This window comes from Desmodus rotundus, chromosome 2, assembly GCF_022682495.2.
Source record: "Desmodus rotundus isolate HL8 chromosome 2, HLdesRot8A.1, whole genome shotgun sequence".
Taxonomy (NCBI): domain Eukaryota; kingdom Metazoa; phylum Chordata; class Mammalia; order Chiroptera; family Phyllostomidae; genus Desmodus; species Desmodus rotundus.
This window is the reverse complement of record NC_071388.1, coordinates 22,461,928-22,476,390: the sequence shown is the minus strand read 5'-3', so window position 1 is coordinate 22,476,390 and position 14,463 is coordinate 22,461,928. Positions and strand designations below refer to the sequence as shown.

The following is a 14,463-nucleotide window of genomic DNA, read 5'->3' as shown; positions in this document are numbered from 1 at the left end:
GCAGAGTAGTTAGTGAGACACAGAAGAGATTTATTTTTATTTTTATGTTTAACCTTTCTTCCCCCCTGTTGATAAATAACCAGTCAGTAGTTTGACAAGTGGCATGGAGTTTTGTGTACCAGATGCATTTGCTTACTCGACCAAATGACTGTTTGACAAACTGTCAGCATCTACTATTTGTTACTAGAGTTGGGCCATGTATCTTTTTAAATTGCCAGTAAAAAGTTGCCACTAGATGGCAGTGCCTGTGTAGATGGGGGAAGACTTGCGGTCATTCTTAGTATATACAGTGTAGCTAAAGTGGGGTGGTGAAATAGAGGCATCAACTTAGTATTCTTCAAAGAATTTCTCTTGAATTAATAAACTGAGTAATTCGTAGAAAAGTGAGTAAGCATAATTTCATTTTGATTCTGAATTTTTCTCACAGCACTCTGGTTTTCATCCTGATGACGATTTCTAGCTGCCTGCGTGAGATAAATTTCTCTGCCCAAGTTTATAAGGTGTGTACTCACAGTTCCGCAGTTTTGTGCAGGACATGAGTACTGTGCTCGTGCGAGTTGCAGAGCCCTGCCCAGTGCTGCCCCCGCCATCTCGAATGGCCGCGTGGCACACAGCAGTACGATGTGCTGGTCCTGGTTTAGTTGGTAAAAACTTGCTGGAGAATTGTTAACCTCAAAAAGACTCTCAGATCCGACAACAGGAAAAAAAAGGGTTCTGTTGTAATTGGGATTTAAAGTGATTAAATTGCTTTTTTTACACCCCTTGAGATAACTAGAGGCTTAAGGTGTTGGAGCATTTTATATTTCCCTATTTTTAGTCTCTTCATTTGCAACTTAATTAAATCTTGGGTTGAAATAATTCTTAGCCAGTAAAAAAATTTACTGGTTGTCCTATTTGGTATATTATCCTAATTTGGAAAGAATAATTTAAAACAAGTTTTACAGTTAATTGAAATATGGAGGTTGGATTCATATCTAAAATTTTTGTGAAAGGTCTCTCTAAGTGTCATTAAACTTAGCTTTTTAAAATTTGTTTTTCCCTAGTCGTCTTTATGAGAACCGTGTGAGTAAGTGCATCATCTTTATATTACATTATTTTCCATTACCCATCGTTGGAGCCCCCCACATGTGAATGGGCATTTTTGCAGTTACTGATCAAGGGTTTGTGTGGCGCTGTCTGGCACGTGTGTGGTTACATCACAGAGCAGAACACCGGGCCTCTGCCAGTGTGTGCCCCGTTCCTGTTTTCAGGGCTCGTGCTAGTTACTCCTGGTCCTGGAGACGCAGAGGAGGGGTGGGCATGGGCACGTACATGTGTGGAGAGAAGCAATCTACAGATGTGTTTGGGCTGGAAGGGGTTGTCTCCCACCTGTGTGGACTCCCAAGCAGGGGAATTAATTTAAGGTTAGGAGTGATTTTGAGTGGTTGGTTTAAGTTTTCATGGAGGTGGTTAGGGCCTAACTTTTCATTGGCCTTCATGAGTTTTAATGATCACTTCTTTGGCCTTTCCCTCTTACCCGGTTCTGAATTTGGATTCATATCCAAACTTTTAAAAATTCACATATACAGTTACTTTTCCATAAAGCTTTAAAGCTAAAAAAGAAAATTGTACTTAAAAGAACACTGAACAAAATACTTGGATTCTATGCTTGGTTCTGCCATCAACTGGCAGTGTGAGTTTGGGCAAGACCTCTTACCTTTTCCGGCTTGGTTTGCTCATTTGCCGAGGAGGGGTGGTCTCGAAGATGGCCAGGGTCCTTTGAGGCTCTGCTGTCTTACGACCTGTGGCACACTATTAATGAAGACGAAGTGACAGTTCTTAAAGTGGAAAGCCAGGCACAGGGTTTTTAGTTTTCACTTCCCCTGGCTGAAATTTCAGGATGTGGATGGCTATTACCCAGGCTACTCTTAGGAATGGTATGTTCTCTCCCAAGGAATTCCTTCCAGGAAAGACTGAAATAAGAGTGCATGGAAATTTTTCTAAGGATATAATTGTGAAATGCATTTCTTATCTAGTATATTTACCATGGCAGATGACTTGTGTATAAAAAAGGCTAGCTGTTCCCACGGCTAAGCAATAATGTTTGTATTTGATCTTAATTTGCAGGCTCTTTTATTAATAAATGAGTTTGAGAAGCTTTAACCTGAGTGCAGAGTACTTCTAAAACCCAATGAGAAATGATATCTCTAGTAGCTAGTCCTTTACTCCATTAATAATAAAAGTATAGATTGCAGTTTAATTCCCATCACTATTTTTCTTAGATATCATTCATTACAGCCTACCTGCCAACATAATTTTTATTAAATGAATATTACTGCCTGTTTTATGGACCTGGATAGGTGAAGATACCTATCTCCAGCCACACACACACACACACAAACACACACACAGCCTTATAGTGAAAGAAAGATTAGATAAAAACTAGCAGATTAAATGCACAAAATGCTTTTATTACTCTAAGCAAATTAATAGGTTAAATTGCAGCTTCAATGAGACAACTTCAGCTCGTTTGTATACACACTAGTCCACTGATTGATTGAATATACAAAAACTGAGAAATGATCCATTTTCATCATCACTCTGATACTTTGGGGCAAAACCCAAACTATTTCCTTAATTGAATACAGATAGTAGTAACCGAAGAGGAAATTTACTGGTATTTCACATTAACATTTTGAGGTTTAGAACTTCACTATGAAATACATATCTGAAAATGAAGGTAGAAAATAGCATTTAAAGCTGATGATATATTTCTGTAAATCTCAAAATGATTTCTATATAAGGGACCAACTGGTCAGAAAATTAAATTAAAATTTTGTACATGCTCAGGTGTCCAAATAGAGTTATAGGATTCCCACCCCTAACACACCCCCAAAAAGAGAAAAAAATTATTTTTCTCTTCTAACAGGTACACACAACATACTCCCCAAATTTCTCTCATGGAGTATTCAGGAGGGTGGGTCGCCGACAGTGGCAGGGCTAGGTAGACGTGGGCTTCGGAGTGCACTAAAGCCAGGCCCCTTTAATCCATGCAGTGAGCTTTCATGCATATAGTTTAGTGCACATACTGTGGGTATAGAGTCAGGAGGTTCTTTAACATTTTGCTTTTTGTTGGGCAAGTTAATTCACCCAGCATATGCTGAGTACTGACAACATTTTTCACAAAGCCCATGATTTACTTTTATGTTACTAACTCCTCAAAAATACCAAGCATTATATTGTAAAATCCCAGTGCTAATTAAACAGCAGTCATTTGCCTTTCTGGGTATTTTACAGGTTTACTGAAAAAAACTGAGCCTGTGTATATTTAGTTGTAAAGCTCAAAAATATAACTTGCAGAAGTTGTATCTACAAGCAGTCAAAAAATATAAAGCAGATTTTCATAAGATGTAGTCAAAAATGAATATTTCATTGAAAATGCATTACATTTTATTCAAAGCTAAACTTCCATAGTAGTGTAATCCTCCCTTTTCATAAATTTACCATAATGGTCCTTTTACCATCTCTGCTGTAAATGAACATAACATCATTAGAATGCTGACAGACACCTTGGGTGAGCTGCTACACAGGGTCATTCTTGGGCTAAGCAACAGCGAATATTTAAAAGATAATGAAAGCAAATACCTACGAGTTACAGTTTTGTTGAAAATGATTAGTGAAACAACTTGATAACAACAGGAATATGAGAATAGAAAAAAAAATGTAAAATTGTTCCTGCTTATTTTCCCAAACAGGACTTCTGTGTGAACGTAGCCTACTCTTTCTGATGTGGTCCACATTGCATCTGTGGATTTTGCTCATTTGTAAAAACATCTATCTATATAGCCTTCTTTAAGTCGCCAAATGTCTGAAAGTACTACATCTTTCCTGCCCATACACTTTCCATTGCATTAGCATGAGGTGTACAGAGAGCAATGCAAGAACAGGTGACTCCAGTCCAAGATAAGAAAATAGGATGGATTTTCTTAGTTGTGAATTTTCAGATGTGCTCATAATTCAGGTGCACAGTGGTAGCGACAGCAGACACCTCAGAATCCGGGGACACTAGAGGTTGAGCAGCAGCTGCTAAGTGATTGAAAAGACTGGCTAGTAACACCTTTCTGTATCGGTGTCGACCGATGTTTTAACCATGCAGCGCTGTGGCTCATGCTTGGCCTTATGACCTGTAGTCCTTTTTGCTGTACGGCTTGTTGCGCAATATGTTATCAATCTCATTTACCACGTGTGATGTCATCTTTGGGAGAACCTGAGAGCATGAGAAGCACAAGAGATGTCATTAGTTGTTGATATTTGTTCTTTGGGCTCGATGTTAGGCAAAGTCGTCCAGACTGCAGTGCGTTTATGCACCATGACTGAAATATCAGCTTCCCACGAGACTGTAAGCTCCTTGAGGTCAGGGACCTTGTTTTGTTCACCTCTATCATCTCCAGCGCCTCTGAGCGCTTGGCTCGTAGTTAGTGCTCATAACTGTTGGTTGACTGAATAAATGAAGACATAAGACACAAATGAAGGCTGAAAGAAACATATAATATCCAGAGCAGCTCTGCCCAGTAGAAATAAGATGTGAGCCACATAATGTAATTTTAGATTTTCTAGTGGCCACATTAATAAAAGTAAAAAGACACAGGTGAAACTAATACATGATTTTACCCCATTATATCCAAAACATCATTTCAACCCGTAGTCAGTATAGAAAATTCTTAAGATGCTTTACATATTTTTAAAGTACTAAGTTTTTCAAGTCTCCTGTGCATTTTACACTGACTGTATTAGACTAGCTGCCTAGCATATGCTAAGTAGCCACATGTGGCTAGAGGCTACAGTGCTGAACAGCACAGGTTTAGAGACTAAGGAGAGATTTTTTTTTTTAACAATTTAAATAAAGATTTTATTTATAGAGAGAAGGGAAGGGAGGGGAGAAAGAGAGGGACAGAAACAGCAAGGTGTGGTTGCCTCTTGTGCACCCCCTACTGGGGACTTGGCCCGCAACCCAGGCCTGAGGAATCAAACTGGCAACCCTTTGGTTCACAGGCTGGCACTCAATCTACTGAGCCACACCAGCCGGGGGAAGGAGGGATTCTTTACCACTGGTGACCAGCACCCTGGTGAAGGATGGCCAGGGGTTAACAGGCATCCTGGGTAGATGGAATGGCATGAAAAAGTAGAGTGTCCATGAAACAGAGTGATGCAAGTGTGAAATGAGTGGTGGAGGTCGGGGAACTGTAGGAATTGGGGAAAGAGAAGTTGGGGTAAAGAGCGGGTGGAAGGCCTTGGATATCATTTTCTCTTTGGAGTCAGGACTTTATTTTGTAGACAGTGGGGGAACTTCTCAGAATTTCTCAGCTTGGAGTGAACCCGTCAGGCACCTGGTGGTAGTTTGAAGGAGGAGCTGGAGCAGATTGAAAGGGGACAGGGAGGTTAGAAGTGTATTGTTGTCCTAGGCAGTGACACTGAGGCTTACTTAACTAGGACCGGCCGTGGAGTAGAGAAGGGGCGGGGATCTGAGACACTGGAGGACGATTTCCAGGCTGTGAGATGAGAAGGACACTGATGCAGGTGGTTAAGATCGGAATCCACAGGAGAAGTGTGGAGTGGGGTGTGTTGAGTTGGAGGTGCCTGTGGGATGTTCGCGTGGAAGTGCGCTGTGGGGCTGGCTTGCCAGTAGCAGGAGGACTGGAGCTGAGGATTTGAGGCATGTGCATGGACACGCTAATTGAAGCCCCCCCTGGGAAAGGATGAGATCACCCGGGGCTGGCACTCATTGTGAGAAGCAGGCCAAGGGCGCACATTACACCACAAGGGACAAAGGCAGACTTCTTCACAGGAATAGCCTGACCCTGTGTGGAGACTGTGATGAAATGCAGTTATGACAACCAGTTCTGCGGTTTCAGCCTCACCCTTCCTCTGCGGCAATCACATTGGCCAGGGTGACCTTGTCTTCACTCGGGAGCCATTCTCAGAAACCTTCGGGTTTGGCAGAGCAGCAGAGGTACTCAGTTTGGGGAACTGGTTCTGGTTAATGTTTCTCTACCAGAAGCTGAAGGGAAGAGTTTGATTTCCCAGCAGTTCTGGAGTCTCCGAGGAGCTAAACTACTGTGTCATTTAAAGTGAGATCGCAACAGTGAGACCCAGATCTAGAAACTGGACTTGCTGGAAGTTTTGTGCTAAAATATAGTGGGTGAACCATGTGACGAAAGAAACTTCATTCATTACACCAAAATAAATTTCAGATAGAGATTTAAACGTGTAAAAAAGCTGAAACCATAAAAGTACTTGAATAAAACATGAAAAATGTATATATAGTGTCACAGACCTAAATTTTCAAGAGAAGCCACCCAGAATTTTATGTGAAATTGCTCAAGTTTTTAAATGTTGACAGCTGTTTGAAAACACTTGCACCCACAGATTACACAACATCCCACAGGCCACCAGTTTTGCCATGCCGGCGTTATACTGACTGGAGTAATTGGTGGGTGGGGGCGGTCTGGCCAGGTTTGCCCAGTCAGTGGGGTGTTTGGGAAGTCCTCCCAGGGCTGGGTGACTGTTGAGTTGGACCTTGGGGTTGGAGCAGGATTTTCGTTGGCCAGGGTGGTGGACATTTGGTTGGCAGAGGTCCACTGTTACTTCTGGGGGTCCGAGTGGTTCATGGTGTCTGGAGGTTAGGATCTGGGGATGATGAGCCCTAGATGGGAAGGGCCAGACTGCTGGGGAGCCTGAACTGCTCTGATTGGGTGATGGGGCCTCAGAAGGGTTTTGAGGCTGGCAGGGTGGAGGGAGAGAGGCAATTCTCTCCTCAGGTAGAAGCGGGAAGGACGGGGGGCCTGTGCAGGTGATGGCGGGCCGCCTGCAGCTGTGGCTTCTCCACTCCTCCCTTCCCCATCTGTCGAGGCCCTGACTCACACGTGCCCCTCTAGCTCACGCACGACGTAGGCACAGCGGTCTTGATGGGCCCACCAGGAATTTCCTTTCAGCTGCTGGCACTGCAGCTTTCTATTCTGCACCCGATCCCAGCACTGCTGGAACCCACAGCCACCCAGCCTGCTTCCTGCCCCGCTGAGGGGCCCCATCACAGCTTGCCTGGGGTGGATTCTTAGGTGCTAGACTGGTGGAAGACGAGTAGGAAGGGGGCCTGGTGGATGCTAAGCGCCCAAGGGGGCAGCCTCCCTTTTCAGGTAGCCTCCCTTTCCTCTTACCTGTTGAGCATGGTGGCCCATTTCGCTAGCAGCCAGGGCCTTGCTGGGGAGATGCTCTGGGAAGATGCCTTAGTTTTTCCCTGAAGTGTGTCCTGACTACCTGGAGCGCTCCCACAGCGCAGGAGTGACCTCTCTTTCCCATCCAGGCCTCTCGACTCCCCCAGATGGCAGGGCTCACGATGCATCAGCATCACAGGAACCTAGTTCCTCCCTCTTCCTGCCAATCTGTCAGCAAGTCCTGTCTCTCTGTCCAAAACCTGCAGGATCCATGCACTTCACCTCCATGGCCACGACTGCCTGTCACCTGGATGACTGCCCTTGCCTTTCTTCTTTCTACTTCCCACACAGCAGCCAGCACAGTCCTTAAAACTGCTAACAATGGCATGTCCCTCCTCCTCTTAAAACTCTCCAAAGGACTCTTCACATGTTGAGCAAAACTCTGACCCCTCTTGTGTCCTGTGAGATCTGTCCCCTGCCTGCCGCTCCACTCCTGTGCAGCCGCTGTCCCTTTGCTCACTACGTGCCGGTCACACTAGTCCTGGGCTGGCAGTTCCTGGAAAAGGCCAAGTCCCTGCCCGCCTCAGGGCCTTGACACGGTGCTTCCCCAGGGCTGGAACAAGCTCTCCTGGGTTTCCGCGCACTGTGTCCTTGTCTTCCAGGCTTCACAGCGCACGTAACACAGAGGGGCTTTGGCAAGGACGTTACTGAAAGCGGGTCCACCCATTTCTCATGGAGTTTCTATGACAACACCCTCTTTACAATAGCCCTCCTCACAATTTGAAATTATACATTTATTATGTGCCTCTCCCACTAGAATGTAAGCTCCTTGAAGCCTGGACAATATGTTTTAGTGCCTGCCTGGTCACAGTAGGCTCTCTGCATTCTGCTGAACGAGCTAAGGAATAGATTGCTAATTCACTCCCAGCCAGCCCGTGGGCACTCGAGGGCAGGATCCTATTCCGAGCCCAGCACTCTCTGCCTGGCGTAGTGCCACACATAGAATACGGGCTCCATACGTGTTAGTGGAATTGAAGTCATGGGGTGGAATTCCAGTTCTCTTGTGTACAGACTGTTCCCTTACTTCCTCATCGTCACTGTGCAGCCTTTGTCTTTTTCCTGAGCATCAGCAAAGAGATGGTGGGGCGACTTTCCCAAGAGGGAGCATTCCCCATGCAAGGGTGGAGACCTGCCCCCCCACATCCAGGAGAGTTGTGGGGCCCCGGGGGTTCATGGAAGCAGAGGCGGAGATGATGACGTGGCTGCACAGCCCACGAAGGTGATGATGGGGAAGGAAGACCACACCATGCATCTCCCAGCGTATCCTGGGCTATTCAAAAGGGTTTCTCAACATTTTAAGTTAGTCAACTTGGTCCCCACCTCCACCTATTTCTCTTGGGAGAGGTAATAGGGCGAGATAAGCGCTTGCTTCAGGGACAGGTGGACAGGGAAGAAGCTGTGAGACAGTTCTGTTCCCCAGTGAGCAAAGGGAAAGGACACTGTTGGGCAGCCATTGGCTATGGCAGGAGTTGTGGGCTGGCTCCTCCGGGGCCCTCGACAGGGCTGAGCGGGGCTCAGAACTGGGATTTGGCCTTTGGGGCAGGAGGAAGGTCCCAAAGCTGCTAAGCCCCACCCTCTCCTCAGAACTCCCATGTCCACTCCCACTGCCCTTGCAGGCTCTGTCCAGTGCCTTTGGCCTCAGACAATCCACCCAAGGCAGGAAATGGGGATGGGCACCTCTGAATTTCCTGCCAGGGAGATGTAACCCTGGATTTCCAAACTAGAATTCTGATCCTATTTCTTTTAAGACAACATGGCAAACATTCATTCAATAGGTGTTTCTTGAGCGTTACTAAGGGCTGTATCACATGCTAGAATGGGAAGTCAGTGGAGAACCGAGACATCCAACAGGTGTCTGACCTCGGGGAGCTCTCAGTCCCACTGGGGGACAATTGCACCACGTAGCCATGGTGCTGCGATGGGAGAGGGAGAGCGGTACGCTGTGAGAGCGGTCTAGGCCGGCAGGAAGTGTTTGTGGAAAGGACAAATGAGTGTGCTGTCCTGTGGCTATTACATTTTAAGTAGGTTATTAGGCAGGCTTTTGTGGTCAGGCCTGGCGACCGGGTCACCAGGTGGAACATTGCTTGGATCATGGAGTGCCCTGTCCCACAGAAAAAAAAACATCCTGAGAAATGAGGTTTGAGAACATCGCCTGTCAACTAAAGGACACTCCTGGACCCATGTACTATAAAGCTCTGCTACCTCGTATGCCTTTGTCCCTCCTCCCCATCCTCCCCACCCCAGTCTGGGAACAGGCAGCCTGTTAGGGACTCTCATGTAACTGGGAAGCTGTGACACAAGGAAGGACAGAGATGGGGAGAGACGGGACCCTGCCCCGGGACATCTTCAACGACACCATGAAATTCCCGGGAGTGGTGGGAAGGGCTGTGGTACTTGCCTGGATGGCACCCAGGTTCTCAATGAGCTGCTCAGGTGTGGATGATCCCAGGAGCACAGAACTCACGCCCTCGTTTCTCAGGCACCATGCTGGGAAGAGAGAACGCTGGGTCAGCATATCAAGCCCTCCTGATCACTGATGAGCTTATAAACACCACCTACAGCCACCATTGTTGCGACCAGAACTTACAACGTCAGTGGGGGAGGATAGTGCACTCCAGGGTTAAAAACCTCAGCAGCAGCCTGTCGTGAAGAGGATTTGGTAGGATCTGTGCGTTTCAATTCTGAGTTTAGAGCTCTGTGTTTTCTACGTGGGCCCTTGCCCTAACTACTGGGGTGTCCGATCCAGCTACCCAGCCCAGGTACACGTTCTTGTTCCTGAAAACGCCTGACACGGCTCACCGGCAGACGTCCAGATTCCCGTGTCCATGCTGGCCCGCAGCCTCCTGCCTTTCCGTCTTGGTCATGCTCTCCTTTCTCCCCCATCTGTTCCGTGGCGTCCTTGCAGACTTTGAGTGGTTCCTTCATTTCCACCTATCTGTCAGCTGTCTCTGGACCCTTTCTTCCTAACACGAGATTCATCCTGTGTTGACCTCCCCAGCCCTCAACTCCCTCACTCCTCTCCTTCCTCTGCTCTCTGGTAACCTCTAAAACCTTCTATCAACACCTGCCCCTTGACCCCAGCAGATAACCTGGCCTTTGACCTTGTAAACAATTAAGTCCGTTCATCAGGTGGGATATTCCTTAATTCCCCTCTCCCCCATGGACACAGTCCACATCCACATCCTCCAGTTTCGGAGGATGCCATGTGCTCTTTCTGTCTGAGGCCACACCCTGCCCTGGATCTGTCTCTTTGTCCCTTCTTGGACTTGATTCATTCATATTCATATTCACTCATATTCTCTCTCTCTCTCTCCCTCTCTCTCTCCCTCCCTCTCTCCCACCTCCCTCCCCTTGTGCTCACAGTAGACTTCTCTGTTCATAGCTGCCTGGAACTAGATGATTCTGGAGACTCATGGATGCAGTCTGCTGGATGTCCCTGCTAGGTGTCCCACAGGACTGCAGACTTGTTGCTGCTTTCCCCTAAGCCTGCCTGTCCTGTGCTCCCAATCTCATCGGGTGGCTTCACTAGCAACTTGGCCTCCCAGTCTGGGAACCTGGGACTTATACTTAGGGATCGTCCTTTTCTGATCCCACATTCCCCTTTAATTGCCAAGTCTAGTTGCTGCTTAAATATTTCTCCAATCCAGTGGCTCTCAAAGTTCAGCATGCATCAGAACCACCTAGGGCTTGTGAAACAGCAGTCATTGGGTGCCACCCCCAGGGTTTCTAACTCAGAAGCTCTGGACAGGCCTAAGTGTCTGCATTTCTTTCTTTCATCTTTTTAAAATTGATTTGAGATGGGGGGGCAAACACTGATTTGTTGTTCTACTCATTTATACATTCATTTGTTGCTTCTTGTATGTGCCCTGATCAGGGATTGAACCCATGACCTCGGTGTATCCAGATGATGCTCTAACCAACTGAGCTACCCCGCAGGTACTGAGAATCTGCATTTCCGACAAGCTCCCGCGTGATGCTGATGCTGCTGATCCAGGGACCATGTTTTCTTTTTTTAAAAACTTCATTGAGGTGAAGTTTACATACCAAACTTTTGACCTATTTTGTGTATGATTCAGTAATTTTTAGTAAATGTGTCAAGCATGCAACCATCACCACTTAAGATCCAGGTTTAGAACATCTCCATCACCTGAATAAGCTCCTTCGTGCCTGTTCACAAAGTCAATCCATTCCTACTGCCAACCCCAGGAGACCACTCATCAGCTGTGTGCCCTGGGGACTTATTGTTTCTGGACGTTTCTGCTAAACAGAATTATTTCTTTCACTTCACAGGTGTGTGAGGTTCATCCGTGTTACAGCCTGCACCAGTATATCATTTCTTTTTCCTGCTGAGTTGTGTGGATGCAGGGACCGCAGCCGAGAATCACAGCTCTGGTTCAGCTGTCTGCTGCCCTCCGTCAGGCCCCGACCAGCCCCTGCTAGACTGTCTGCCTTTTCCTCCTGTTCGGATGCCCCCCACCCCCACCGCCCTCAGCCCACCCCCGCACAGCTTTCACACACCCAGCAGCAGTTTCTCCAGATACAAATCTGACCATGGTGCTTGCCTGGCTCAGTGTTCTTCAACATGTGCCTGACATAATCCTTGTCCTATAAGTGAGGTCCCCATTTCTCACCCTGGCAAACCTCACTTTCTAGCCCAGCTCTCCAGCTTCTTGTCCCCTTGTTTCCTGCCTTGAACTTTGTCATTCAGGAGCACTGAACTATTTGTAAATCCTCTCCATCCCCTTGGCTCAAGCAATCCCCTTGTCCCGGAATTTCTCTTTGCCTCCTTCCCTCCTTTGCCTCACTAACATCTACTTATCATTTGAGATTCCCCGTGGGAACTATCTTCTCCTAAAGCCCTTCCCTGAATCCAAGGCTGTGTTGGGAGCCCGTAGACATTACTTCCAAAATCCCCAGGCCTTTCCCAATTATTTTACTACAACACTGTATAACAGTGATCTGCTTACTTTTTTGACTCTCCCATCAGGCCGAGAGATGAGTTTATCTGTGGTTGGATGCTCAGCACTCAGCCTGGACCTGCACACGGCAGGTGCCTAGGAAATGTTTGCTGAGTAAACATAGGCATGAGTGATTGGTGGATGGAAGAGTGTCCAAGCACCTCTGCTGCCCCAATTTGCTCAAGACCCTGCTGTCAACTAATATTCTTAAGCTGTTACCACGCTCAGGCCTTTTAAGGCAATTGCTAACTCTTTCCACATGGGCAAAATAATGCTCTATAAAGGCAACGAGCCAAGTGATTCAGGGCTTTTTTTTTTTTTTTGTGGCTGTATTATTTCCTCCTTTGCACTTATAACTCTTTATGGTGCTAGTGGAAGTTCTGAGGGCAAAGCAGGATACGGGGAAAATCACTGCCCACAAACTACTTGGTATCAGCAACAGCCACTTCCCCACTCTGGGTGTAGGAGAGCCCCCTGGGCAGAAGCAGCCAGCAGCAGACGTGGCACACGCGATGACTGTAGATAGCTAGCATCTAACCCAGTGTGACCAAACAGGCAATCCAGCGTGGCTCTTTACCCGCAAGGTGCGAATGCTGGCTGCTGGGCAGGTACAGGATGGGGGAGCCAGCCCGCAGTTGGCTTCAAGTAGTTCCTTTCCTGCTGCAGGATTCCCCTCCCCCACGCCCTCTAGCAGATTAAAGGTAACATGCCTGGAAATAATTCCTCTCTTGATTTGAGAGTTCTGTGGTTAAAAACAAAATTACTTGTTTATAAAGAATGAAAAAAATGACTGGCGAGACAGACATCTGGGGCACACGGGGAGGAAAAGGAGAAACAAAGCGTGTTTTAATTTAAACTTAGATCTGTAGAGCGGGTCTTTTGTGGATATCTAATATCCAGTGGAAGTCTAAATCCTGTGAAGTTTCCTCTGTAGAAAGACGATTTCCAACTCCTTCAGAGTTAAATTTAATACTCACTTTCATGCTACTACCTAAAAACCGTGTCACTGACTGTTTCCGGAATAAGTGCTGCTCTTTGTATCTATTACTTTGACCACATGTCGTGGCCAAGGGTAGACTCAGTTTCAGGTCCAGGGTGTCTTAATTCTTTGCAAAAACATCCTCATCCTCATCGTTACGACGACTACGAAGAGCACCTACTCTTCGCTTTACACATGTAATTTCCCTTTACCCAACAAGTGTATATGATATGTATTATTATACCCATTTTACAGATGAGAAAATTGATCGTATGTTAAATAACTTGCTGATGGTCAAATAGCTAATATTTTTTACTGTGTTCATTAAAGCTGTAGGGATGCTAAGTAATCACATTAAATATATTCTTTTTCTTTAAGGAAGGATTAAAGCAAGTTATCTATATACTTAGGTGAATGGTATTCTCCTCCCCACCCTCAAACCACCTCCCATTTCCATCTTTCTGTGACTGTTAATGGCAGCTACCATTTCCTGGCCTTCCAACCTCAGAAGGGTCAATCACCTAACAAATACTCTATCACATTATTTTATTTGCCTAGGACTTACCTTGAGCTTCTTCTTCTTCTTCTTTTTTTTAATATCATTAGGTCACTGTATCTGATTTGTTCCAATTCCTGCTATTTCTTAATCCTTAGGAATTGTTTTCTAGACTGAACACCTATTTTATTCTTTTCCCACAGTGTTAGCTAGGACGAGGGTTGCAAGGTCTGGGCCATTCTTACTATTGCAAATGCTCTTCTTGGTGTATGTTAAAATGTAGCACAGTATTTTGCAGCCAGCTGTAAACAGGATGCGTTTGACAGTAACCCAACCCACTAAGTGTAGCCAACTGAAATTGTGTCATTGACCAAATAGGGTGCACAAACAACGGCTCAATCTCCCTTCTGGAGACATAGCTTTGGATATGAATCCCTCGTCTCCTTTACTTGCCACCAGTAAATAAAACTACCTTGTGACAACCATGTCTCATTCTTGAATAGAGCACCCCGAGCTGCGAACTCCTTAAGTCTCGTAATACCAGCTACCATATGAATTTTTTTGTCTTCAGTTTCTTTGTAAAGTGGAAGTAAGAATAGCAGATACTCCATTAACGTCTGTGGGTTAGGGCTTGTGATACCTTTGACTATTAAGGGGACAAGACAGTGGCAGAAAGTGGTTACCACAGAGCCTGGCAAATCTCCCCCAGCAAGGAGACTGAAAGTCTACACGCTTTTCTCTGTGACACCCAGTCACTAGCCGCGTGTGCCTGTGGAACGC

At 46.1% G+C, this 14,463-nt stretch overlaps 1 protein-coding gene across 5 annotated transcripts in view; it reads right to left on the bottom strand.

Moving 5' to 3' along the window:
* Positions 1-1,879: 1,879 nt before the first annotated feature.
* Positions 1,880-14,463, bottom strand: part of KCNAB1 (potassium voltage-gated channel subfamily A regulatory beta subunit 1) — a 364,487-nt gene continuing 351,903 nt past the window's right edge. For 3 of the 5 annotated variants that reach the window (XM_071220561.1, XM_045197194.2, XM_024562976.3), the window contains exons 13-14: positions 9,649-9,737; positions 1,880-4,246 (exon numbers count right to left, since the gene is read on the bottom strand). In XM_071220561.1, coding sequence (XP_071076662.1) covers positions 4,157-4,246; positions 9,649-9,737 — 179 coding nt within the window. In that variant the 3' untranslated portion in view covers positions 1,880-4,156. The remainder of the gene's footprint in view (positions 4,247-9,648; positions 9,738-14,463) is intronic. The other 2 variants (XM_071220559.1, XM_071220560.1) reach the window with 1 other exon arrangement.